At 44.2% G+C, this 27,056-nt stretch overlaps 2 protein-coding genes across 3 annotated transcripts in view; one reads left to right on the top strand and one right to left on the bottom strand.

Moving 5' to 3' along the window:
• The window catches only part of MFAP5 (microfibril associated protein 5), a 40,532-nt gene extending 39,515 nt beyond the window's left edge, over positions 1-1,017 (bottom strand). Inside the window, exon 1 of one of the 2 annotated variants that reach the window (XM_005295735.4) lies at positions 976-1,017. The gene's annotated coding sequence lies outside the window, so the exon portion shown is untranslated. Of the gene's footprint in view, positions 1-495; positions 830-975 lie in introns of those variants that run through there. The other variant, XM_005295736.5, reaches the window with a different exon arrangement.
• Positions 1,018-8,611: 7,594 nt separating this feature from the next.
• RIMKLB (ribosomal modification protein rimK like family member B) overlaps positions 8,612-27,056 on the top strand; it is a 66,325-nt gene continuing 47,880 nt past the window's right edge. Inside the window, exons 1-3 of the mRNA XM_005295738.5 lie at positions 8,612-9,471; positions 10,422-10,938; positions 17,765-17,987. Of these exons, the coding sequence (XP_005295795.1) occupies positions 17,813-17,987 (175 nt within the window). The 5' untranslated portion in view covers positions 8,612-9,471; positions 10,422-10,938; positions 17,765-17,812. The remainder of the gene's footprint in view (positions 9,472-10,421; positions 10,939-17,764; positions 17,988-27,056) is intronic.

Consider the following 27,056-nt stretch of genomic DNA (forward strand, 5'->3'; position numbering starts at 1 on the left):
TACACAAAATTATGGTATCACAAGCTTCTGGCCTTTTTAAGTTACTAGCCAAGCAAAGTGTGCTGTCTAGTCCCTACACCCTGACCCCTCAAATGGTTATAATCAGACAGTCTTGTTATGTCCCATCTAGCCCATTCCTCTGGGGACCAGTGCAGGACTACAGTTACTCTCCAGGATTTTGTCCAGTAGTCCTAGTTTTAAATGACATGAGCAAATGAACTCGCACTACTTTTTCTGGGGAGACTGTTCCATAATATAACAGACCTTTTCCCTGGGTTCAGTTTCATCCCATTATTTCTAGTTTACACCAAACAATTCTTCTCCCTAGGAGTTTGTGCCCTTCACATGCTTAACAGATGGGTTATAGTGCCCTCCCCAAGCCCATTAAGCTACACCCAACTCTACAGATTGAATGTCTCCAGCTCTGGAATTCAGGAGGGGAAAGAAACAGGCAGGAAAAAAAGAAAAATGTAAATAGATATAAATTAGCAGCACCTTTTCCAGCTCCTCTCTCTCCTCCGCCTCCCTCCTTCTCCCCCCTGCTTCAGCCGATCTCGTCCCCCCAGATGCGGCCCCACCCGTCCTGCCTGCGTCTCTGAGTAGCGCGTAGGCATTTTGTGAGTTAACTCAGTGATTCTGCTCAGCATGCACTGAGCTCAGAGGAGAGATGGAGGAGAGCAGCGGGAGGGGGAAGGCAAAACGGGCGTTTAGCCATTCTGACTCTGACTGCAGAGACCGTGCTGCTGGGGCCGGTTCTAGCCGGCTGGCACTGGGTGATGTGAAGGCTGCAGAGAGCAGAGCTGCTGCTGCAGTTGCTACACAGCTAGTGCTGCAGGGGAAAATATGGAGGTAAAGTTAGATGCGCATACACAATACAATGCACATAAACAACCAGCTTACACGCTGCCACACCATGCAATGACACAAATGCAGTCACGTACGTACACTAACCAAGACTAATGCACGCATACTCACACTGTAATAGACTCACACGCACTCCTTCGTGAGCACTCCGATACAATAACATACTGGCACATACACTACTGCACCCCCACGCACTAACACACCCAGTCACACAGCCACATGCACACTAACATCCCATGCACTGACATACTCAACGTCATGTACCCCTGCACACTAGCACACCCCCATCCATTCAATCACAGACAAATGCACTCTTATACCCCCTGATTATAGCAGGGCAACTGAAGGTTAAAACTAGGTTTCTGTTTAAAGCTTGACTCTAGTAAGTACTCTAAACATCTACACTGTTCTCAGATTGCTTAGATGTACTCATAGTCATACATACTCACACTAGTCAACCAAGTAATTACACAGTCACATGACATGCCTACTCATATGCACATGTACATGGGAGCACCAAATAAATTAATCTCTATCAGTGGGTTGCAGAGCATAGAATTGAATTGCCTGCTCTTAACCTTTCTTCCCATTCTGCGACTCCCCATTCACCTTCCTGTCTCCAGACTTCTGTCCAATTTCTCTCTGCCATTCCCACCTACCACTGATTTTCTTTTGCTCCTCCCCTCCCTAGGGTCAAGCAGTTTCCTCAGTGATGTGTTATACATACTGGTGTGCAGTTGGCATACTCCTAACCCTATCTTGTCATGTGAAAAAGCACAACCCAGTAGGTGGAAATAGGTTTGTCACACACATGTGGTTGCTGGGTGGAGAGGGTCTATCATAAACTTGTGGACATGGGTCTGGAGCATTTGTCACATAGTGGGGTACATCAGGGTTGGGAGTGGAATTGTCATCATGGGCATAAGGAATGTAGGGCAATGGGCTGAGTTTCTCCCAGGTGAGGTGAGAGTTGGATGGTGTGTCACATATGGGGGCACAGAATAACAGGCTGGTTGTGTCTCATACATTGGAGAGGAGGTTACTGAGTTGAGTGTCATAGCCTTGAACGGGGTGGCCAATCTGAGCCTGAGAAGGAGCCAGAATTTACCAATGTACATTACCAAAGAGCCACAGTAATACATCAGCAGCCCCCATCAGCTCCTGCCCACTGGCAGCCCCATCGATCAGCGCTTCCCCCCCCACCCCGCACCTCCTGATCACAGGGCCGGCTTTAGGCCAATTCCACCAATTCCCCCGAATCGGGCCCCGCGCCTAAGAGGGCCCCGCGCCCAGTGGCAGGGCCGCCGGGGTGGGGGCAAGTGGCCGAGAATCCCTTCCCTGGCTAGAGGCTCCTTTTTAATTTTTACTCACCTGGCAGCGCTCCGGGTCTTCGGCGGCACTTCACCGGCGGGTCCTTCACTCGCTCTGGGTCTTCGGCAGCACTTCAGCAGCAGGTCCTTCAGTGCCACCAAAGACCCGGAGTGAGTGAAGGACAAACCACCGAAGACTACGAGTGTCGCCCGGTGAGAACAAGCCCCACATGTTTTTTTACGTGTTTTTTTTTTTTTCAGTCATCCCTGCCGGGGCCCCGTCAAAACTGTTCGAATCGGGCCCTGCACTTCCTAAAGCCGGCTCTGCCTGATCAGCTGTTTCATGGCATCCAGGAGGCTCTGAGGGGAAGGGGGAGGAGCAAGGGCACTGCAGGCTCAGGGGAAGGGCAAGAAGGGGTGGAGTGGGGGCAGGGCCTCTGAGCCGGGGGTTGAACACCCCATGGCCCATTGGAAAGTTGGTGCCTGTAGCTCCAGTCCCGGAGTCGGTGCCTATACAAGGAGCCGCATATTAACTTCTGAAGAGCCGCATGTGGCTCCGGAGGCATAGGTTGGCCACCCCTGGCCTTGAATGAGGATGCCTGGTGACTAATAGGGTGTGTCATAGCTGAGAGGTATGGGCAAACATGGATGGTATTGAACAGGGGCCTTTGCCTTGCCTTCTATTTCTTATTTATTATTGTGTCATCCAAACAGGCAGAAATAGTACTGTTACTTAGGTGACCAACTGAATAGTTAAGGTAAACATTTAACAAGAAGTAACTCATAAGCTGAAATGTATTGGCATAAACCTTTGGGCAAATACTTGTGAAAAACAAATGCATTCACCGCAATACAGATAGATTTTAAAAGGATTAGTGAACAGAAAAAGAAGCATTAATGTATTTCCAATTAACTGTTCCAACATTTCCATCAGTACCAGAATGTACAGACAGGAGTTTTCCACCACATTTCTTATCAAAATCCCACACATCCAATGATACACACACACAAGAGTTTATATATGAAGCCTTCTAGCCTTCTGACATGCTAATTACACCCTCTAAATTTGGGACTAAGCTGTGTTTCAAGACCAAAGTGCTGTCTTGCATTTTTAGTGAGCCTAGTGTCAAGAGATGTTTCATGAAAGCAACTATGAAATCTTATTTCAGATACACAGAGGTTCTGGAACAGTCCTTACATTATACATATCAGGCATTATACCATGTCTTGCTCTCAACATAAGCTGAGCAAGGGAAAAAGCAAAAAGGAAAGTGACCATGATGCTCACTGTGCAGTGGGGTCCATTATTCATTAATTAGCTTTTGTTCAATTAAAGTTAATAATATTATATTGATTGCCCAGATGGTAAAGCTGACATTGTTCTCTGGTGCATTAGCACAGAGGGCAAAGGTTACCATCAAACTTTCTGTTTGAATCATCACCATTTCTTTGACTTAGGACCAGGCCTGTAGTTGCTGAGAGAGACCTCACCTTCATTAGCCTAAAAAGCTTTGTTTTCCTCAAGAGGGAATGTACAACACCCCCATCCAGTTCATCTGCCCAACAGCACAGGAGCAACGAGGACTGAAATCTTCAGGGTCTCTCCATCTACTGCCATGTGTAGGACCTTACAAAATTCAGGGTCCATTTTGGTCAATTTCACGGTCATAGGATTTTAAAAATAGTAAATTTCATGATTTCAGCTATTTAAATCTGAACTTTCACGGTGTTGTAATTGTAGGGAACCTGACCTAAAAAGGAGTTCTGAGGGGGAGAAAGGTTGCAAGATTATTGTGTGTGTGTGTGGGGGGTATGATACTGCTACCCTTACTTCTGCACTGCTGCTGACAGCAGTGTTGCCTTCAGAGCTGGGCAGCTGGACAGTAGTGGCTGCTGGCTGGAAGCCCAGTGCTGAAGGCAGAGCCACTATCAGCAGCAGCACAGAAGAGGATGTCATGGTATGGTTTTACCACCCTTACTTCTTCGCTGCTGCCTGCAGAGCTGGGCCCTCAGTAAGCAGCTGCCACTCTCCACCCTCCCAGCTTTGAAGGCAGCAGCGCAGAAGTAAGGGTGGCATGGTATGGCATTGCCACTTTACTTCTGTGCTGCTGTTGGCAGGGTGCTGCCTTCAGAGATGGGCACCTGGCCAACAGCTGCTGCTCTCTGGCCACCCAGCTCTGAAGGCAACACAGAAATAAGGGTGGTGATACTGCGAACCCCCTGCAACTCCCTTTTGGGTCAGGATTCCCAATCTGAGAAAAGCTCGTCTCCCCCATGAAATCTATACAGTATAGGGTAAAAGCACACAAAAGACTAGATTTCACGGTCTGTGACACGTTTTTCATGGCCATGAATTTGATAGGGCCCTAGCCATGTGCCAGGGAACAAGATTGACAGAAAGGACCCTCTGGCCTACCATCCTGACAAACAGCAGAAAGACCTTAAGACTGTCTCCAGACAGGGGCTTAGCTCCCAGCTAGTGAAACACTCTCCTGAGGACAGGCTACCTCAGCCCACCCCAGCACCAGAACAAGGTTGTCAATCCAGCAATCAAGGAATATGTGTGAGAGAGTTCAATGTACCTCAGGTCTAGCAGCCAAACAACAGATAATAAGGACCTCCATCTTAAGGCTACATCTCCCATTCCAGAGAGACAGGCAGGTAGGTGGTGGAAGGATGGGCAGGACACAAGTTCAGTATCAGAACACAGCTTGTGGGTGATGTCCAGGAGTAACTCTCAGACCTGGGCTCTCACCTAAGGTCAGAGGACCAGGCTGGGGGATCCCAGCAGGCTTGAGAGGGAGCTCAGCAGCTTTGTGTTCACCATATTGAGATTCTTTCCAATACTCAGAGCTCCTTCCTCCTTCTCATACTCCCCATAAGCAAATCTACATACATATGGACAGAACTCCACATATTCCATGATTTCCCAACTGTGGAATTCATCCCTTGCCACAAAATTTTGCTCCAGGAGCTCAGCTTTTATTTTTAAAACAAATATGGTTTTAGCCGTTAGGATTGCAAAGATAACTTCAGAAATGTGAACCAAGCACGAACGGATGTACTGAGGCCTGCCTTAGGGCTTATCTGCATGGAGAAATTTACCGGTATAATTATACCACTACCAATACAGTAGAACCTTAGAGTTACAAACACCAGAGTTACAAACTGACCGGTCAACCACACATCTCATTTGGAACCGGAAGTACACAATGAGGCAGCAGCGAGACAAAAAAAAAAAAAAAAGGAAATACAGTACAGTACTATGTTAAACGTAAACTATTAAAAAGATGAAGGGAAAGTTTAAAATAAAGATTTAACAAGATAGTTAAAAGCAGCATTTTTCTTGTATGTAGTAAAGTTTCAAAGCTGTATTAAGTCAATTTTCAGTTGTTAACTTTTGAAAAAACAGCCATAACATTTTGTTCAGAGTTATGAACATTTCAGAGTTACGAACAACCTCCATTCCCAATGTGTTTGTAACTCTGAGGTTCTACTATATAACCAGTATAACTAGAGTGCTATAATTATTTTTCCCTGTGTTGACAGGCTCTTAGACTGCAGACAGCCTGAAATGATAGCTCTGAGAGGTGTGAACTCATTGCAGCGCTCAATTCCTACAAAAAGAAGTGCCGGAATGCACAATTTAATTGCAGAGGTGCTGGCTACGCATACTGCAAAATACAGAGGGAAATAAATAACCAATAATCATTAGTTTACTTAAAATTTATCAGAAGCACGAATGCTGTTCCAGCTCCCCAAAAAAGTGCTTGGATGGCATCTGGAGCATTCTTGTATGCCTTGAACAGTGATTCAGTGCACTCATTAACTCTGTTTTTCCAAGATGCAACAGAATTCAGCAATTTTGTCACATAATTTGCCATTTTGTTCCAGCCAGGTGCCCAGCATTTTTGTTTTTGTTATTGTTTGTCTCCCTACCCTGCTGGGACTTGCCTGCAGCTGTCTCTTGCTCTTCAGCTTTCCCCACAGCGGTGAATTAAATGGATTATATAGGACATCTTTCCTGTACTGCTAAATGGAGCAAGGCAGCAAGATGTCATGGAGACAGAACTGGCATCCAATTTGCAGCCATGGAATAGGGGAAACTGGAAGTGTAGGCAGGCAACCTGGGCTGTCTGGAGAACAGTGCTTCAGATGAGGCCTGGGCAATTAGGGAGATAGGCCACTGAAGTCAACTAAGCTCCCCTCTTCTATGTCACACATTTGGAAGGAGGTTCTGAGCCAGATTGCTTGGACAACAGCCTGGGAGCTGAGGCCTGGGGAGTGGAGCCAGGCTGCTTTGGAGAGCCCAGCAAACAAACATCCTCAAAAAATCACTGTTGAAAATAATCAACAATGTTTACATCAGTGAGTATTTTTAACTGTGAGCCATACATCTGGCCGGGGGAGGCAGGGCAGAAGGGGCGGGGCTAGGAATAAAGGGTATTACATGGTAGTAAAATAAATTTGCATTGCAGTAGAGTTAGGGGTTTCTGCCAGATAATTTGGGGGTTGCTGCTGCAGAAAATGGGCCCATCATGCCACAGAGTACATCGGGTCTTTTGTATGGAGTATGCATGACACACCCATATCCAGGCAATCCCTGCGGCTGCAGGATTCACAGCTGGACTGGCTCTGGGCGTGTCATATGTGCTGATGGTATGTGGAATGGGTTTTTCATCCATGGGGACATAGACAGCATCAGTCATTCACGTGGAAGAGCAGAGCACTTGGTTGAGATGGGTCTATCACATACTTGGGAGGGGGAGAGAGCAGGTTGGGCATGTTACATGCATGGTAGTGTGGCTGTTTGGGTGTATCACTCATTGGGGACAAGGAATTGAGATGGGTATGTCACATTTGTGAATGCTAGAGATGGCAGTTATGTGTGTCACAGGCAGTGGAGCCAGGCAATGATTGGGCATACCTTAGAAGGTACAGGTTGAGAGTATTACACATGCAGGCTGGTGGGTTGGGAATGTCACACATGAGAGCAAAGGGCGGTAAGTTGGGCATATCAGATGTGTGGTGATGAAGGTCAGCCATCTGGATGTGTCACATGCAAGGGTGTCCAGAGGTAGATTGGTAGGATTGTTATCTCTGTGGGAATGTGGGGCCGTGGGATGGGTGTGTATGTCATGGTTTTGATAGTGTGTTAGATGTTAGACACGAGTGGCCAGTTAAGTGTATCATATACTCATTGTGATGCAGTGCAGTGTATTGGATGTTTCAGATGTGAGGCAGCATGGGACAGCTAATGTTTTGGGCATGTCACACATGTGAGGGAATGGAGGGCAGCCTTCATGTACTGGATGCATCACACATGGGATAAAAGGTATAAGGGAGGGATGTTACATTTGTATGGATGGGCCTGGGACAGTATGTTGGGAGTATAGGTTGGTGTGAGTGGGAGTGCATGGGACAACAGATGATGCATTAGGTGTGTCATGTGACGGCAATGGGTGTCTGATGTGTTCATGTTTGGGGATATGGGTCAGGACAGTCAGGTATGTTAGGTGTGTTGTATATATAGGGTAGACAATTAGGTGTATCACAAGTGTGGGTATGAGGGGAAGCATGAGAGGTGTGTCACACATATTGGTGGGCAAAGGGTTGGCTGCTGTGCTGGGTGTGTCAGAACCATTTTTTTTTGGTATATTATATGGAGATATACTTATCTCATAGAACTAGAAGGGACCTTGAAAGGTCAGTGAGTCCAGTCCCCTGCCTTCACAGCAGGACCAAGTACTGCCCCTGACAGATTATTTTTTTGCCCCGGATCCCTAAATGGCCCCCTCAAGCATTGAGCTCACAATGCTGGGTTTAGCAGGCCAATGCTCAAACCACTGAGCTATCCCTCCCCCTCGCAACAGTATTACTGTCTGACACATGGGGGAGGTGGGACGGGGTCTGTGTGTCACACCATGTCACCCAGTCTGCGTGATGGCTGTGTCAAACATGGTGGTATGTGGTGGCAGGTGTGTTGGGTGCGTCATTCACGTACAGGTAAAGGTGAGTGTGTGTCATATGTCAGGGCAGCAGGATGGGTCTCACACTTGTGTTGGCCATGCAGGGTGGTGGGTTGGGAGTGCCCAACACTCAGGACAGTGGGGATTAGTGTGTCACATGGGACAAAAGTGTCACACGCACTTTAGCATTGTGTCTCGGTTGAGTTGGGTCAGATGTGTCCCACATGCGCAGGGCGTGCAGGGTAGCATGTCACACGCACTTAGCCTGGCGCCTCACACTCAGAACAGGCCTGTGACAGACAAGTGGGGTGACCATGAATACCATGGGGCCCGGCTACCTCTGGCTTTGCAGCTGGGGAGAGGAGAGGGGAGGGGAGGGGCAGGAGTGGGCACGGCACAGAGTGACGGTTATTCCCGCCCCCGGCTCTGCTGCCCTGGCGCAGTTTGGCGCGTGGGTTGTTTGAGGCAGCGCGGGCTGGCGGAGGGGGGGCGGGCGCGGGCCCCTCTGCGCGTCTCGCGCAACCTGAGGCAGCAGCAAAGCCGCCGCTGCGCCGAGGGGGATTCTGCCCAGTGCGCGTGCTCGCCCGGCGGCCACCCCTTTCGTAGGTTAGCGTTCGGGGCCTCGCGCACTCCCCCTGGGCTGGCTCAGTCGGGCAGCAGCAAGCGCAGGAGGCGGCGGCGGCTCTGCGAGTGGAGCATCCGCAGCAAGGGGAGGGGGGGCGCAGCAGGGAACAGCCGAGTCCGGGCTGCCTCCTCTCCCCGTCAGAGGGGGCGGGAGACAGGGGAGGGGGCCGAGGGAAGGGGCGACCGTCACCCCCTCATCCAGCGTCGCCGAGCGACTCCTGCTCGCGGGGGGGGAGGCGAGTCTCCACTGGGCCCCCTCCAGCAGCCCGGCCCCCGCGCCGCCCCCCAGCCTGGAGTGCGGGCTGGGCCGGTGGGCACCTGGGGGGCGGTTATTAGTTTCAGCGGGTGTGAAGGCCGGGGCGTGTGTGGCGGGGAGCTCAACTGCTTACTAGATGGGGGACGTTTGGGAGGGTTGATTAGCTGCCCTAATTAGCATGACTAATTTGGGGGGCTGCCGTGGATAGCTATTGCTGGGGGCATGGTCGGGAGCCTCCTTTTCTGTGGGTGGGTTAATTAGTGGCCCATTTTCTTGGGATTATCTCTCTTGTCTCTCCATCCCCCCCTGGTTTCCACTGGTTTAGTTGGGTCCCATATGTATATTTCACACTGTCCCTGGCGGAGAAGGGGAGAATTTTAAACCCTCCATCCCCAACTTTCCAACCATCACACACAATCCTGCCCGGGAGGACAGAAGCAGCGGCCAGGTTTGTGTCTTTAAAAAAACACGTTTCTTCTGGTTTGAATTTGAAATCGTGCTGTGTCCTCCACCCTAGACTCATGTCTGCTGTGATAATTCTGTATCTGCGTGGTATTTATTTGTGTACGTTAATATCTGCATTTACACACTCGTGCTTGCAGGCATCTCTGTATATTCACATGCACCAACGTGTAAACAGATATTAAAACCTTTTTGTACATAAAGATATGCAAAAATTGGGGGTGTTTTTGTATGGTTTTAATATGTTTGCATTGTATCACATACTCCTAACAAAACCCTTTTAACTGGGTTTATTTTTCTCTTTTGTTGCCTTTTTGATTTTTAAAAGGATAATTGTATATTAACTTCTGTGATCAGGCACTTATGATATATAGTGCCAAGGACGATGAAAGTGCTGTACAATCATTAATTTTATAATAATTAAATGTATTGCATCATGGAAGCAAATACCTTTTAGAAATGGATTTTATCTTTTGGTTATTTGCTTCTGTTTAGAAACCACTGGGCTTTAGGGGGCTGTGATTTCATTCACGTGAGCATGCTTCTGACCTTAAACATGGTTCTGTTAATCTCATTTTTGTCTTTATTACGTTTACAATGTGATATTTAAAGTGTGTAGAATAAAATTTTATTCTTTTAAAGCATAGAATTTTCTGCCTGTATTAAGATACAGATATTGACTCATCTGTATTAAACAAACCATTGCCCAAGTGTAACCTCTTTGAAGACTTTTTCCTTTTAAGACTTCTAATTTCATATATTTTATGTAAATTATTTTGTTTTACTTACAGTCCCCACAAAATTATATCCATCTGATTTTTGCTCTGCTTTTTCTTACTGTCTTGTGTGTCTCATTCTCTTTTCTCCAGGTTGCAATCTCATTCCCTGTTTAATAGGTTGGGTTTTTTAATGTCTAATATGTCTTTCTTTCCGTAGGTGTTGGTGATTCCAGACTCAGACAGTTAGGGGTTCAGTTTTGAGGAAGCAGAGACGCGAGGGGCTTATTGGATTGAATCTATTTTGCGCAGACTGCCACAGCTCTACATCAATATCCTCACTTCTCTTCCCCACCCTCCTCTCCCCCGAGGGGGGGGAGGAGCTGGGAATCACTTTTAATATCCCCCACCCCCTTCCCCAACACACCTTGGTCCCTGGGGGCACAAGCCAGGCATCACCCATTGTAGTACCAGGAGAACATAATCCTCATCGCTCCTTTCCTGGCCTTGGGGGCTCCAGCAGGACACTGCTCTCTCCCTTGGAGTGCAGATCAGAGAGGCCCTGAAAGGACTTCATTAGCACCCTCTTCTCAGGGGGCAGCAAGGAAAGAAGGGTACCAGCAAGCCTTCACCTCACTGAGAGAGCCAGGACTGAAGCTCCAGTTACTGGGGGCACTGAAAGAAGCACCCATCTTTGACATCCCTTCATCTCGTACCCCTTGCTCCCCAAACCTCTGGTAAGTCATACCACATTCATTCATTCATTCATTCATTCAATGCCTTTTTCCCCTCCCCCACTGCTACAAGAGAGGCATGCACAGAGATTGAGAGCAGGGTGGGGGAAGGGATCTGAGAGAAGTGGCTATGTACATGGATCAGGAAAGGGGGGTTTATATCACACACCCACTCTGCGGGGGGGCGGGGAGGGAATAAGGACAGAGGCATGCTGGCCTCAGAGAAAGCAATGGGGAATTTATACATTATGTGCACACTAGAGAGGAGTGTAATAGCTGAGTCTATGAGAGAAAGGAGATGGATGTAACATTTTTACAGATCAAGTGGTGGGGGGAGTTAATGTTGACCAATATCAGCTTTGTAAGGCAGGGAGGCAAGGGAATGGATTCCTCACTGGAGATCAGAAACTGGGGTGTATGGGTGAAGAATGTTATCACCTACTTGCAAGCCTGGAGAGATGAGGAAAGAAAGGGGGCGGGGATGTCTGTGTCTGAGGGGGATTGTGGAGAAGGGCTGCTGGTATCTTTAAGATTACTCAGTTGAAGGGAAGAGATTGAGCGGGTAAAAGTAGTATGGGATTCAGTCAGAGGATCCAATTGAGTATTTGCCTATCTGCAGGAGAGGGCATACTGGGAAGGAATTGGGGGGGGGGGGTGCAGAAGGAAGATGATTTTATTTTTTATCTTGCTGCAGTCTGTTTACCAATATGCTTAATATATTCCTTCCTCCCTTGACTGCAGTGGTCTCTACAAATATCCAAAGGGGATGGGGAAGAGGGGTGTGTGAATACAGTGCTTATGCTTTCAGAGAGGTGTACTTTGGATTCACCTGCCTGCATTTAAATTGTATAATGTGTATATGGGGAAGGCAGATGACATGCGGGAGTGATGGACACATTGCACTGCTGCTGTTCAGGATACCATGGACTTTATTTTTTTTTCTAATTCCATTGTTTTTGTAGTCTTTTGTTCTCTCTAAAGCCCTTGTAGCAGTCATGTTTGTACATGATGTTCTTATAAAAACTGCAACCAATTCTTATTTTTGTAATAAAGGGATTCTACTACTTGTGGTTGTCCCTGGGCATGCCTGTTTAGCTGTAGAGACAGGGTTGCATTTTTTAAATTTTATTTTAAAGTAATAAATGGTCAAAAGCTTTCTTTTTAATAAGTCCTTATCTGTGTATATCTCTCTTATTGGATATACTCTTGATACATAACTATTTCTGTAATTTTTTTCTTGGGCACTGATTGCCTTGGTATCTATGCACAGAAGGTAGAATTAGCTGTGTTTTGTACTTCAATTTAAAATTGTTTTTGATAGTGTTCTCTTTTCAGCATGACATAAGGAACAGTTCTGGTTCCATAATGTGGTCAAATACCAATCTGCTCCCCTTGCACAATAACTGTAAAATTCAGTCAGAGTCTTTCCCACCAATGTATGATGGATGGCATTTTGCTAACTGTCCCACCCTATCTTATCCCCTGACAGAGCCATAATAATTCTGATGAACTATGGGCTAACAATCTTCCTTACTGCTATTTATGACAATCTCTCAAAGGTCCTTTGCTAGTCTTGTAGCTATTGATCCCACTGTCTTAAGGTGTGGCCTCCGAAATAGGGTTGCAGAAATTGCCATCATGGAACAGGCACTTGTTCTGTTTAAAGTATAGTCCAGCATCAGCTAATTCATGATGATTTTGTGGAAAGTAAAATACCCTTCCTCTCCCCAATAATGTGCCAAAGAGAGCATAGGTGCTTTGTTAGAAATCATAAACAAGAGTGCAATGCTGTACATAGTAAAGGGCGGTGGGTGGGTGGGTTTTTTTTCCTGATTACCTCCTCCTTGGGATGATCAGATTTTTTTCCCCTGTTATTGATTAACATTAAATCCCTCAAATCTGAACTGGCAGGGATCAAACAGACCTGGAGATCTATTAAAAATTAGATTCTGCTCTCCAGTTATTAGCTCTGGAGTTGCTTTGGATACGTCGTGATGTAACTGAGACCAGGATCTAACCCAAAGACTAGAAAAGAGTTAATGTGAGAGATCTTCTCCAATATCTTGTGCCCCAGACCATTCTGTAGACAGTAGGAATATACCATAACCGCAGATCACAAGCCAGATAATTGAGGCTAAATGACATTGAGTCCTAATGTTGTGAAACATCTGGAATTTCATTCAGCATTCTTGCAGGGAAGAAATTGTTTTTTTTTTTGTTTGTTTTTTTTAATGCAGCAGCTTTTGTGACAATGGCACTTTGAGGGAAAGGGCTATGGAACAGTTTACTTCTTCACTTAGACAATCAATTCTAATTCAGCCATTTGTCAGTAATACCTAAAGGAGTTACTATTCTGACAATTCAGTTTGTACAATATAAAATGAGTTGTTGGATTCTCATCTTCTAAAGGAAAACTCTTCACATAAAAAAAAAATAGAATACCACAATTGTCCCTTTTGTTGGCTATCACTACTCTGGAGACAAGGAATGAGTGGTCCATGGAGATTGAACTCCCCTCTTGCTCCTGGAAGTACTTCCTTATGTGCAGGACTGGGGTGTATTGGTGGGGATAGGAAGCTTTTGCCGTACCTGTTCTGAGTGTAAACAGAGGACTTCAGGTTTCTAGGACCTAAAGACAGACAGTCTGATCTGCCTACTTTCCCTTCATGCTTAGTGAATAAAAACCTTATATGATTTGAGGCAGAATAGGTGTGTTCCACTAGATTGTTGCAGGGAACAAGATGACAACCAGGGTATATTTACACAACATTTAAACACCTGCGATACAGCCTCATGGCTTTTATTCCAGTTTAGAGATGTACTCTGAGGAAGACTGCAAATGAAGAGAAAAGGAGCTGGTGTGGAGTACTAGAGCTAAAAGTTGAGATGGCACTTCCATTCCATCCATAATCGAATCACTGGAGGGTTTGAGACTGATTTAATCTCTGAAGCAGATGCAGTCCGTGATTGCAGGGGTAGTCTAACTGACATTCAGTTAGCTGTTGTCCTTGATGGGTTTTTTGTTGTCACTTTTGATCAGGTAAGTGGGTTGAGCACCTGCTGAGAGATTGTTCCCAGTTTGGCCATTGTGGCTTTTAGTGCAAAGGCTTTTCAGCCACTTCTAATCTCTGAAGATGTTTAACTATCTTCTGTTTCCCCTCCCCCCTCATGCATGCATATTTTGGATTTGGTACTCCCATAGACACTGCGAAAATGTTTAACACACACCCAGCATTGTCTCAGGCTGTGTGTCTGTTAGATCCAGGGGGGGTGGAGTTAGTTTCCGGGGAGGAATTCTGGAAAGCATATCCTATTTAGAAGCTGATGCTGCATGTTACTGTCTGAGGCTTGGTCTACACTAGTAACTTATGTCAGTATAACTGTATTGCTCAGGGAGTGGATTTTTCACAGTTATATGCAATTATAGTGACCTAGTTCCTGGTATAGACAATGCTGTATTGATGAGATGGCTTCTCCCCTCTACATAGCTGCTGCCTCTCTGTGAGGTGGATTTCTCCTACACTGATGGGAGAAGCTCTCCCATTGGTGTAGGTAGCTTCTTCACTGAATCAGTGCAGCAGTGAAGCTGCATTGGTGCAGCACAGCTGCATCAGTGATGCTGCAGCCTTTTAAATGTAGACAAGCTCTGAGAGGCACATTTTCCTCAGAAAGAATATTTTTGAGAATATGGGCAGGACCCTTGAGATGCTGGCATTAATAGAACAAATTGTAATATTTTCAGTGTGTCCCTAATAACTAATTTGGACTGAGTGAAGAGTTCTAATGAGAGCTTGAAGCTGAATAGTCCAGACTGTCTTTCTGATCAGAATGCTGAAGTAATGGTGCTAAGATATCTTTACACCTCTGCCTGGCCTACTTAGGATGGGAAAGAGGTAGTGATCATGTGGTATAGTGCTAGCAGAGCAGAGGACTGGGAGCTAGGATTTGTAAGTTCTGTTTCCCATCTCTGCTGGTGAATTGCTTTCTGCCCTTAGGCAAGCTACTTAACTTCTATGTCCCAGTCAGTAAAGTGGGGCTATGTCCTGCCTGCCTTACAAGGATGTGAGTCTTAATGTTTATAAATTTTATAAACCACTTTGAGATCTTCAGATGAAAGATACTGTAGAAGGAGAAAGTATTGTTTCTAGCAAGGCTGATCTATATTTGTGTAAACAATACTGCAAACTATATCTGTCTAAGACATTTCTGATGTGTATATCATCTTAATATATAAGCGACAGTATCTAGATGGCTTTTCTCCTTCCTGCTCATGCTGCAGCTCCGCATGAGAGTTTCTTCAGGGTTTTTTTTTTTTTCTCTGCCAGCCTCAGCCTTCTTGAGAAAGGAAGAGCTGAAATAATCAGGGAAGAGATGGCTGAGTGTCTGCAGCTTTCAAGGGTGGAAGGGGTGTTAGGTTGGGAAGAAGAGGATTTGAGAAACTTGGCAGAGGAACTGAGGGGCACATTGTTGGCAAAAAGGAGTAGGAAACAAGCACAGGTGAGAGTACTTGACACTGGTTTTGATACTGGGGCAAGGGGATGAGAATAGGGTATGTCTATGTAGGGAAAAAGAGTGAAGTAGCTGGTGCATGTTAGATACTCTGTACTAACTTACTACGTGGACACTCTCACTGCATGGAGTGTCTTTGTGCATGTTAGCTTAATGCACTTTGGAAGTGTACTAAGCTAAACTGCCTGGGAGCACTCTTAGTGTGTAGTAAGTGTGTCCATATGGGGAATTAGTGTGGGAGTAACAAGTGCGCTTTAAATTCACACTCTAGCTTAGTGTGCACTAACTTTCCTGTGTAGAAAAGTCCCTTGAAACACATGCTGAAGATCTGTAATGGCTTCTTATTGACATGGTCTTTAAAATCCAAACATTTGTCTGTTGTATTCTTTACACACTTAATGCTCTATGGCTGGATTTAAAATGAGATGGGTTTGCATTTCTGATGGACATAGCATGCTTTTGAGGAGAGAGACAGTAAGTGGTCAGTTTCAGAGTAGCAGCCGTGTTAGTCTGTATCCGCAAAAAGAAGAACAGGAGGACTTGTGGCACCTTAGAGACTAACAAATTTATTAGAGCATAAGCTTTCGTGGACTACAGCCCACTTCTTCGGAGTAGTGGCTGTAGTCCACGAAAGCTTATGCTTTAATAAATTTGTTAGTCTCTAAGGTGCCACAAGTCCTCCTGTTCTTCTTTTTTTAGTAAGTGGTCAGTTTCTGTCTCTCCATAGTAAGGACATGTTTGTAGGGAGCAGAAAGGAGGATAAATTGACTAGAAACCTTCTGAACTTGGCTTTTCCTTTGTTCTTATATTCTGCTATTTCTGAATAAGCACTGGAAGAGGATATATAGTTAAGTACGTAGCCAGCAGAGCTTCAGTAACCTGCTAACCATAGAAGGAAACCTTAACCTACTTCCCAGAGGCTAATATGAAAGATAAAGTAGGGCAGGGTTGGGGAATTGTGAGCCAGTGAGGCCCAGGCATAAGCCCAGACCTCCCCTGCCCCTTGCACCTTTTGGTGCTTGGAAGGAGAAATTGTTACTGGGGTGCTGTGGACACTGCTTTGGGACTTTTGTATTGTAACTTCTATCTACCAGGGGTATAAAACTTGAATCCTGCCCCCTTCACTCCAAACACGTTTTCACTGCTGGAAGGAGAATGTGCTCCCTCTCACACTTCTGCAAGAACTTCTTGTCTGCCACAGGGGGCAGGTCTGCTCCCTTACTTCCCCTCCCCCAGCAGTTGGTTTTGTCCTTTCTCCTGCATAAAGAGCTCTGGTCCTGGACGGTGCTGCTGATCTTAGGTTTCCAAAGCAATAGCAGTAGTGTGATGTTGATATGGTTCTTGACAGTTTCCTTGCTGTCCCACTGGGTTCCAAATAGAAGGTGAAAATGGCCAGTTTTAATTTCATCCTGCTGCTGCTTGGGAAAGCTTTGAGTAGCAGCTTTGCCTGTCTACACTTCGAGTGTCTACCAGTTACTGGCCACTGATGGCTGTTTCTTGGGAAAATCTCAGCATAGGCAAGTCCATGGGTAGATAGTACCTGTTTCAGGTCATATTCAGAAGAGTTTTATTTTCTTTTTTTTGGCAACCCTGAGAACAGGAAACTTCATATTTAAACAACTGAAAGTCTAGGTTTTCGTGAATTCTGCTGCTTACCTCATGCTTCCTCATATTCCTCAAGGAAGGTTTCTTACACACCAGTGCAGTGGATTTTTCAGTCTTCATATCAGTTTTTCTTGATTGCTTTGCAGTTTTTAATGATGATGGCAGGTGGTAAAAGGTCACTAGAGACTGATGTCCTCTATATAGCCAAAGCATGGGGAGCAAAAACAGTGCAAATCCATACGGCCTCACTGGTCACCTGGCAGGATCATCTCCACCAACAATGTTCAAATTCAGTACTTTGCAGCACTTGTGGGAGTGGGTTGGAATCCATTGATATTTTCTGTGTATGAGGAAGGATGGCCTTGTGACTAAGGAACAGAACTGGGACTCAGACCGGAGTCCCGATTCTGACACAGGCTCAGTGTATTGCTTTGGGCATGTTACTTCATCTCTGTATGCTTCAGTTTTTCCATCAATAAATTGGGATAATACTGAATGTCCTCACAAGGGAGATGTGAAGCTTAATTAATGTTTATAAGACATTAATTGCATCCTTGAGATCTTTGGATAGGAAATGCTATATAGATACATTTTTTTTTCCTCCCCTCTGAACTAAGGACAGAGCTGTGTGTACAGGGAAGAGGTTTGAGGGGTGGTGGGAAGCATGTGGACAGAAACGTTTGTACTATGATTTCTTATCTTCTCCTTTATCTAGACTTCCATTAAAAGGAGATCCCAGAGGTTGCAAGACTAGTCAAACAAGATGTGCAGCTCAGTTGCTCCCAGGCTGTGGTTCTTAACAGATCGTCGTATCAGGGAAGACTATCCTCAACAGGAGATCCTGAGGGCGCTCAAGGCCAAGTGCTGTGAAGAGGAACTAGACTTTCGGGCCTTGGTGATGGATGAAGTGGTACTGACCATTGAGCATGGAAACCTGGGTGAGGATGAAGTCAAGGTCGGAGTGTGGGCTGGGGAGGGGATCTGATGAGATTAATGCAAGGGGGGCTAACCTTCGTGACAATGTAGTGCACATATGCCAGGATCAGGACACCTAATCTAAATTAATATTGCATATAAATGCATCGCTCATGGGTACTTGATCATCAAATAGAAATTGTTGATTGGCAGTTGGATAAGCTTTGTTCTCCCTCTGCAGAATGAGGGGAGCATTTTAGAGCCTTGGGGTCATGCTTTGGCAACCCAGCCTTACTGTATAAGGGGGTTCTCTCCAAGAGACAGTAATGAACTAATACAAGTTTAACTACCTCCAGGATTGCTGGGTTAAAGAGAATTGACTTCATTTAATTTTGTGTGGGCTTTGTAAGTTGATTACTTAAGTTTAGGGAAAGCTGTGAGGGTAACGCATCAATATCTCTCTGCAGGTTGGGTTCTGAACTCAGCCTAGATAGCCAAGCAAGCAAACAAACTGAAAGGGAATTTCAGAGAAGAGTAATATGAGTAGTCATGGGGTTGGAAGGATTGATTTATATTGCGATTAAAATAGTTGAATATCTGTAGCTTAGTTAAAAGGTGACTAAGGTGAGTCCCCTTCAAATATGATGAGTGTAAACACCAAAATGAAAAGGTATCTGGAAGAAGTGAGTGGTCAGGAAATAAAATTTCAACAATGCATAGTTATTTAGGTTAGTCAAGACTTAAGAAGACAGGACTTAAAAAACAAAAAAATTTGGTGAGTGGATGAAATTCAGTGTTGACAAATGTGAAGTAATGCGCATCAAAATAATTTGAAATACTGCTACACCTTAGTGGGTTCTGAATTAGCTGTCACAGTTTGGGAAAAAGTTGTTGTTGGTGTTGTGGACAATCAATGAATACCTCTTCAATAGTGATCAAAAGGAAAGCAAGATGTTAGGATTTATAAAGAATGGGATGTAAAATAATATTGAAAATACAATGCCACTATTATAAGAGGAGCAATAGTGACACTTACGTAAAGTTGTCTAGGAGTTCCCATTATCAAAATCTTTCCAACCTTTAAGATTTCTAATGCTCCGAGATTTGTATGAGGAATGTGAAATTTGTCAAGGAAATGGTCCTGTGGTCAAAGAGGTGTTGTGTGTTTTCTTCATGAAGTCTGTTCAGATTTGGCAGTTTTAAGTTGTTGATTAACATGTTGTGAAAGTTGTTACTCCACGTTTATGACAGTCTTACTGCTAAAATTTCAGAACATTCTATCTGCGCTGAGCATGCTTCTCCACTGTCCCTGTGCCGGGCTAAGGCAACACAGAACCATAGGCACAGCTGCTGGGAAGGATGGACAGAGTGGGAAACGTGTTCTGTCCCCTACTTTTAAACATTTTTACTTTGTTTCTCCTTGGTGATGCAAAATACCCTAAGTAACATTTATATTTGTTTAAAGGAGTGGTATAAAATGTGCTGGAAGGGTGGGAAGATAAATTTGCTTAGGCTAGCCGTGTCTGCCTAGCCTTCCTCTTCCTTTCTCCTCATTTTTGTCTTTTGTTGAACCACATTCTCCCTCCTGGTCATCTCTTCCCCCCTGCCTTGCAGGCTTTTCCCCCCCGTGGTTTCACCTATATACAGAACCAAATCTCCAGATGGGACACAGGCAAAATGAATCTGTTGTCTTCCACTGTTGCTTTTGCCACTTTCTACCCATCCCCATCAAAATACCTTTTGGCTTAGGAGGGGAAGGTGCACTGGAATAGATCCAGTATAAATGTGTTCTGTACTCATCTCTTATATCAACTGGTGTACAGGGTTGTGAAGGGCACAGAACTATTATTGAACAAGGCATCATACTCCACTAAGAAGCTACAGAAGGTCACTCTGACAGCTGGGAATGGAATCCATATCTTTAATATGGCAAACCCAAGCTCATTCATTTTATTACACTGCCTCTGAGAAAGAATCTGCTAGTGCTGTGTGCCTAGCTACACTATCTGTAAAATGGGGCAACTCTATATCCTAGTAAAGAGGAGAGGATAGAAGTTGATAAAGTGTACAGGTAGGAGTTGAAGAGAAAGAGTCCTATTCAATTAGATCACATGAAAGTAACAACTAAATATAGACAAATTTTGTAAGTGCTCATTATACAACTGCTAGAAGTCCAAATACTAAGATAGGTGAACTTGAGTGCCTGGTGTTAAATCAGGCTATTGATATAACAGGCACCACAGAAACTTGGTGGAATGATGATATCAATGGGACATGGTAATACCGGGGTATAAAATGTGTAGGAATGACAGACTAGGTTGTGCAGGTGGGGGAATAGGACTATATGTGAAAGAAAGCATAGTCAAATATAGTAAAAATCTTAAATGATCCAAATTATACCATAGAATCTCTATGGATAGAAATTTCATGCTTTAATAATAAGAGTATAGCAGTAGAAATATACTACTGACCAGGATGGTGATGGTAATTGTGAAATGCTCAGGGAGAATGGAGAGGTTACAAAAATAGAAAACACAATAATGGGGATTTCAGCTGTCATCGTATTGACTGGGTACATGCCACCTCGCAATGGATGCAGAGATAACATTTCTGGATACCATTAATGACTGCTTCTTGACACAGTTAGTCCTGAAACCCACAAGAGGGGGAAGCAATTCTTGATTTAGTCCTGAGTGGCACACACGATCTGATCCAAGAGGTGAATGTAGCTGAACTGCTCAGTACTTGCGACCATAATGTAATTAAATTTAACATCCTCGTGGGGGAGAAAATACCAGAGAAGGCTACCAAAGTATTATTTAACTTCAAAAAGGGGAACTACACAAAAATGAGGAAGGTCATTAAATGGAGATTAAAAGGAACAGTCACAAGAGTGAAATGCCTGCAAGTTGCATGGAAACTTTTAAAAAACACCACAATAGAGGCTCAAATTAAATGTATACCCCAAAATAATAATAATAATAAAAAAAAAACAGTAAGAGGGTCAAAAAAAGGCTACCATGACTAAACAGTAGAGTAAAAGAATTGGGGCAAAAAGGTGTTCTTTAAAAATTGAAAGTAAAATCTTACTGAGGAAAATAGAAATGAGAGGGCAAGGAAGAAGAGAAGAGCAGCTAGTCCTGTAAGAGGAGAGGAAGAGTCAATGGAGATAACACCACCAAACATGAGCCCCAGGAGGATATGGGATGGGTTGCGGAGGATTGCAAGGGTGAATAGGAATTGAGAGGACTTGCAGCCAGAGGGAACAGGGAAAGACCGGCGAATCACACCGTTACCAGGAAAAGGCAGGTCTACGGATTGGAGATTCCTTACTGAGAAGAATAGACAGGCCTGTAACCAGAGCTGATCCAGAGAAGAGAAGGGTGTGCTGTCTGCCGGGTGCTAAGATACGGGATGTGGACCTGAGGCTGAAGAGGATCCTAATGGGAGCGGGAAAGAATCCGCTGATTGTCCTTCATGTGGGAACAAATGATTCAGCTAGATTCTCGCTGGAACATTTCAAGGGAGACTATGCCAGGCTGAGGAAGACGCTTAAGGAAATCGAGGCTCAGGTGATCTTCAGTGGGATTCTGCCTGTTCCTAGAGAAGGGCAACAGAGGTGTGACAAGATTGACGATCAACAGATGGCTCAGGCAGTGGTGCTATAAGGAGGGCTTTGGAATGTATGGCCACTGGGAGGCATTCATGGACAGAGGACTGTTCTCTCGGGATGGACTTCACCTGAGTAGGGAGGGAAATAGACTTCTAGGATGGAGGCTGGCACAACTGATTGAGAGAGCTTTAAACTAGGAATTGGGGGGTGATGGTTGGGTGATGTCCAGGTAATCTCCACACCGGATTTTAACATTGAGAGGGAAGAAAACGAAGAAAGAAAGGATACAGCCTGGATAGGAGAATGGACATACGGAGGAAGGGTAGTGTAGATACCATTCTAATAGGTGATACTGGTGGTAGAATGTCTGTGCTTAATCGGGTAAAGAATGTGAGAGAAGCCAAACAGCAAGAATTAAGAGGTTTGTACACCAATGCGAGGAGCCTAGGTAACAAAATGGAGGAACTAGTGCAGGAAGTGAAACCGGATATTATAGGGATAACAGAAACATGGTGGAATAGTAGTCATGACTGGAGTACAGGTATTGAAGGCTATGTGCTGTTTAGGAAAGACAGAAATAAAGGCAAAGGTGGTGGAGTAGCATTGTATATCAATGATGAGCTAGACTGTAAAAAAAATAAGAAGGGATGGAATGGATAAGACAGGCTGTCTGGGCAAAAATCACATTGGGGAAGAAAGCTACTAGAGTATCCCTGAGATAGTGCTTGGGGTGTGCTATAGAGCGCCGGGATCTGATTTAGATATGGATAGAGCTCTTTTTAATGTTTTTAATTAAGTAAATACTAGTAGGAATTGTGTGATCATGGGAGACTTTAACTTCCCAGTTATAGACTGGAGGACAAGTGCTAGTAATAATAATAGGGCTCAGATTTTCCTAGATGTGATAGCTGATGGATTCCTTCACCAAGTAGTTGCTGAACCAACAAGAGTGGATGCCATTTTAGATTTGGTTTTGGTGAGTAGCGAGGACCTCATAGAAGAAATGGTTGTAGGGGACAACCTTGGTTCAAGCGATCATGAGCGAATTCAGTTTAAACTAAATGGAAGGATAAACAAAAATAGTTCTGTGACTAGGGTTTTTGATTTCAAAAGGGCTAATTTTAAAAAATGAAGGAAATTGGTTAGGGAAGTGGATTGGACTGAAGAAATTTGGGATCTAAAGGTGGAGGAGGCCTGGAATTACTTCAAGTCAAAATTGCGGAAACTATCAGAAGCCTCCATCCCAAGAAAGGGGAAAAAATTCATAGGCAGGAGTTTTAGACCAAGCTGGATGAGCAAGCATCTCAGAGAGGTGATTAAGAAAAAGCAGCCTACAAGGAGTAGGAATGATCCGCAAGGAAAGCTACCTTATTGAGGTCAGACCATGTAGGGATAAAGTGAGAAAGGCCAAAAGCCATGTAGAATTGGACCTTGCAAAGGGAATGAAAACCAATAGTAAAAGGTTCTATAGCCATATAAATATAAGAAGAAAACAAAGAAAGAAGTGGGGCCGCTAAACACTGAGTATGGGTGAGGTTAAGGATAGTCTAGGCACGGCCCAGTATCTAAACAAATACTTTGCCTCAGTCTTTAATGAGGAGCTTAGGGATAATGGTAGGATGACAAATGGGAATGAGGCTATGGAGGCGGATATTACCACATCCGAGGTAGAAACCAAACTTGAACAGCTTAATGGGACTAAATCAGGGGGCCCAGATAATCTTCATCCAAGAATATTAAAGGAACTGGCACATGAAATTGCAAGCCTATTAGCAAGAATTTTTAATGAATCTGTAAACTCAGGGGTTGTACCATATGACTGGAGAATTGCTAACATAGTTCCTATCTTTAAGAAAGGGAAAAAATGTGATCTGGGTAACTACAGGTCTGTTAGTTTGACATCTGTAGTATGCAAGGTCTTGGAAAAATTTTTGAAGGAGAAAGTAGTTAAGGACATTGAGGTCAATGGTAATTGGGACAAAATACAAAATGGTTTTACAAAAGGTAGATCGTGCCAAACCAACCTGATCTCCTTCTTTGAGGAGGTAACAGATTTTTTAGACAAAGGAAATGCAGTGGATCTAATTTACCTGGATTTCAGTAAGGCATTCGATATGGTTCCACATGGGGAATTATTAGCTAAATTGGAAAAGATGGGGATCAATATGAAAATTGAAAGGTGGATAAGGAACTGGTTAAAGGGGACACTACAACGAGTCGTACTGAAAGGTGAACTGTCAGGCTGGAGGGAGGTTACCAGTGGAGTTCCTCAGGGATTGGTTTTGGGACCAATCTTATTTAATGTTTTTATTACTGACCTTGGCACAAAAAGTGGGAATGTGCTAATAAAGTTTGCGGATGACACAAAGCTGGGAGGTATTGCCAATACAGAGAAGGACTGGGATATCATACAGGAAGATCTGGATGTCCTTGTAAACTGGAGTAATAGTAACAGGATGAAATTTAATAGTGAAAAGTGCAAGATCATGCATTTAGGGATTAATAACAAGAATTATTGTTATAAACTGGAAGTAACAGAGGAGGAGAAGAACCTCGGAGTATTCGTTGATCACAGGATGACTATGAGCCGCCAACGTGATATGGCCGTGAAAAAAGCTAATGTGGTCTTGGGATGTATCAGGTGAGGTATTTCCAGTAGAGGTAAGGAGGTGTTAGTACCGTTATACAAGGCACTGGTGAGACCTCATCTGGAATACTTTGTGCAGTTCTGATCTCCCATGTTTAAGAAGGATGAATTCAAACTGGAACAGGTACAGAGAAGGGCTACTAGGATGATCCGAGGAATGGAAAAACCTGTCTTATGAAAGGAGACTCAAAGAGCTTGGCTTGTTTAGCCTAACCAAAAGAAGGCTGAGGGGAGATATGATTGCTCTCTACAAATGTATCAGAGGAATCAATACCAGGGAGGGAGAGGAATTATTTAAACTCAGTACCAATGTGGACACAAGAATAAATGGATATAAACTGGCCATCAGGAAGTTTAGACTTGAAATTAGATGAAGGTTTCTAACCATCAGAGGATTGAAGTTCTGGAACAGCCTTCCAAGGGGAGTAGTGGGGGCAAAAGACATATCTGGCTTCAAGACTAAGCTTGTTAATCTTATGGAGGGGATGGTATAATGAGATTGGTCTTTGACTATTAGCGGTAAATATGCCCAATGGCTTGTGATGGGATTAGATGGGGTGGGATGTGAGTTACTACAGAGAATTCTTTCCTGGGTGTCTGGCTGGTGAGTCTTGCCCACATGCTCAGGGTTTAGTTGATCGCCATATTTGGGGTCGGGAAGGAATTTTCCTCCAGGGCAGATTGGCAGAGGTCCTGGGGTTTTTTCGCCTTCCTCTGCAGCGTGGGGCACGGGTCACTTGCTGGAAGATTCTCTGCACCTTGAAGTCTTTAAACCATGATTTGAGGACTTCAATGGCTCACACACAGGTTTGATACAGTAGTGGGTGGGTGAGATTCTGTAGCCTGCGTTGTGCAGGAGGTCGGACTAGATGATCATAACGGTACCTTCTGACCTTAAAGCCTATGATTCTATAAACTCTGGCAAGTCAAGTGTAAAAATATAATTAGGCAAGCCAACCAAGAATTTGAAGAGTAGCTACCAAAAGACACTTAAAAAAAAAAGGGGGGGGGGTAAAAAAAAGTATATCAGAAGCAGGAAGCCTGTCAAACAATCAGTGGGACCACTGAATGATAGAGGTGCTAAAGGAGCACTCAAGGAAGACAAGACAGTTGCAAGAGAAGCTAAATGAATTATTTGCAGCGGTCTTCTCTGCAGAGGATGTGAGGGAGATTCCTACACTGGAGCCATACAATTTAGGTGACAAATCTGAAGAACTGTCCCAGATTGAGGTGTCAATAGAGGAGTTTTTGGAACAAATTGATAATTAAAACAGTAACAGGTCACCAGGACTAGATGGTACTCACCCAAGAGTTCTGAATGAACTGAAATACAAAATTGTAGCACTACTAATTGTGGTATGTAACCTATCACTTAAATCAGCCTCTGTACCAGAAGACTGGAGGATAGCTAATGTAATGACAATTTAAAAAAATGGGTACAGAGGTGATCCTGGCAATTACAGGCTGGAAAGCCTAACTTCAGTACCAGGCAAATTGCTTGGAATTGTAGTAAGAAACAGAATGATCATACACACAGGTGGACATGATATGTTGGAGAAGCGCCAACATGGCTTTTGTAAAGCGAAATCATGCCTCGCCAGTCTATTAGAATTCTTTGAGGTGGTCAAACAAACATGGGCAAGGGTGATCCAGTCACATTAGGGTACTTGGATTTTCAGAATGTCTTTGACAAGGTCCCTCACTAAAGGTTCTTAATCAAAGGGAGCAGTCATGGTATCAAGGTCCGCTCATGGATCAGTAACTGGTTAAAAGATAGGATACAAAGGGTAGGAATAAATGCTCAGGTTTTAGAATGGAGAGAGGTAAATAGTGGGGTCCCCCAAGGATCTGTACTGGGCCCAGTGCTGTTCAACATATTCATAAATGATCTGGAAAAAGGGGTAATCAGTGAGGTGGCAAAATTTGCAGATGATTCAAAATTACTCAAGATAGTTACATCTAAAGCATACCATGAGAGTCAAAAATGGATTTCACAAGACTGGGTGACAAAATGATAGATGAAATTCGAAGTTGATAAATGCAAAATAATGCACATTGGAAAGCATAATTGTAACAATACAGATGAAATGATGGGGTCTAAATTAGCTGTTACGATTCAGGAAAGAGATCTAGGAGTCATTGTGGATAGTTCTCTGAAAACATCCAATCAGTGTGTGGTGGCAGTCAAACTAACAATGTTAGGAACCATTTGGAAAGGCATAGATAATGCCACTATATGAATCCATGGTACGGCTGTAACTTGAATACTGCATGCAGTTCTGTTTTCCCTGCCACTCTGTACTTTTTCCAATTGTAATATCTTTTTTGAAAGGCAACAAAAATTATTAGGGATATGGAACAGCTTCTGTATGAGGAGAGATTAAAAAGACTGGGATTGTCCAGTTTGGAAAAGTGACAACTAAGGGGGGATTTGATAGAAATCTATAAAATCATGAATGGCATGGAGAAAGGGAATAAGGAAGCGTTATTTATCCTCTTGTATAACACAGGAAGCAGGAGTTGTCCAATGAAATTAATAGGCATCGAGTTTAAAACTAAACAAAAGGAAGTATTTCTTCACGCAACACACAGTCCACCTGTGGATCTCATTGCCAGGGGTGGTTGGGAAGGTCAAAAGTATAACTAGGTTCAAAAAAGAATTGGGTAAGTTCTTCAATGGCTATTAGCCAAGATGGTCAGGGACACCACCAGATGTCCACAGGCCTCTGACTGTTAGAAGTTGGGCCTGGATGACAGGGGGATGGATCGCTCAATAATTGCCCGGTTCTGTTAATTGCCTCTGAAGCATCTAGCATCAGCCACTGTCAGAAA

The sequence above is a fragment of the Chrysemys picta genome, chromosome 1, assembly GCF_011386835.1.
Source record: "Chrysemys picta bellii isolate R12L10 chromosome 1, ASM1138683v2, whole genome shotgun sequence".
Lineage (NCBI taxonomy): Eukaryota > Metazoa > Chordata > Testudines > Emydidae > Chrysemys > Chrysemys picta.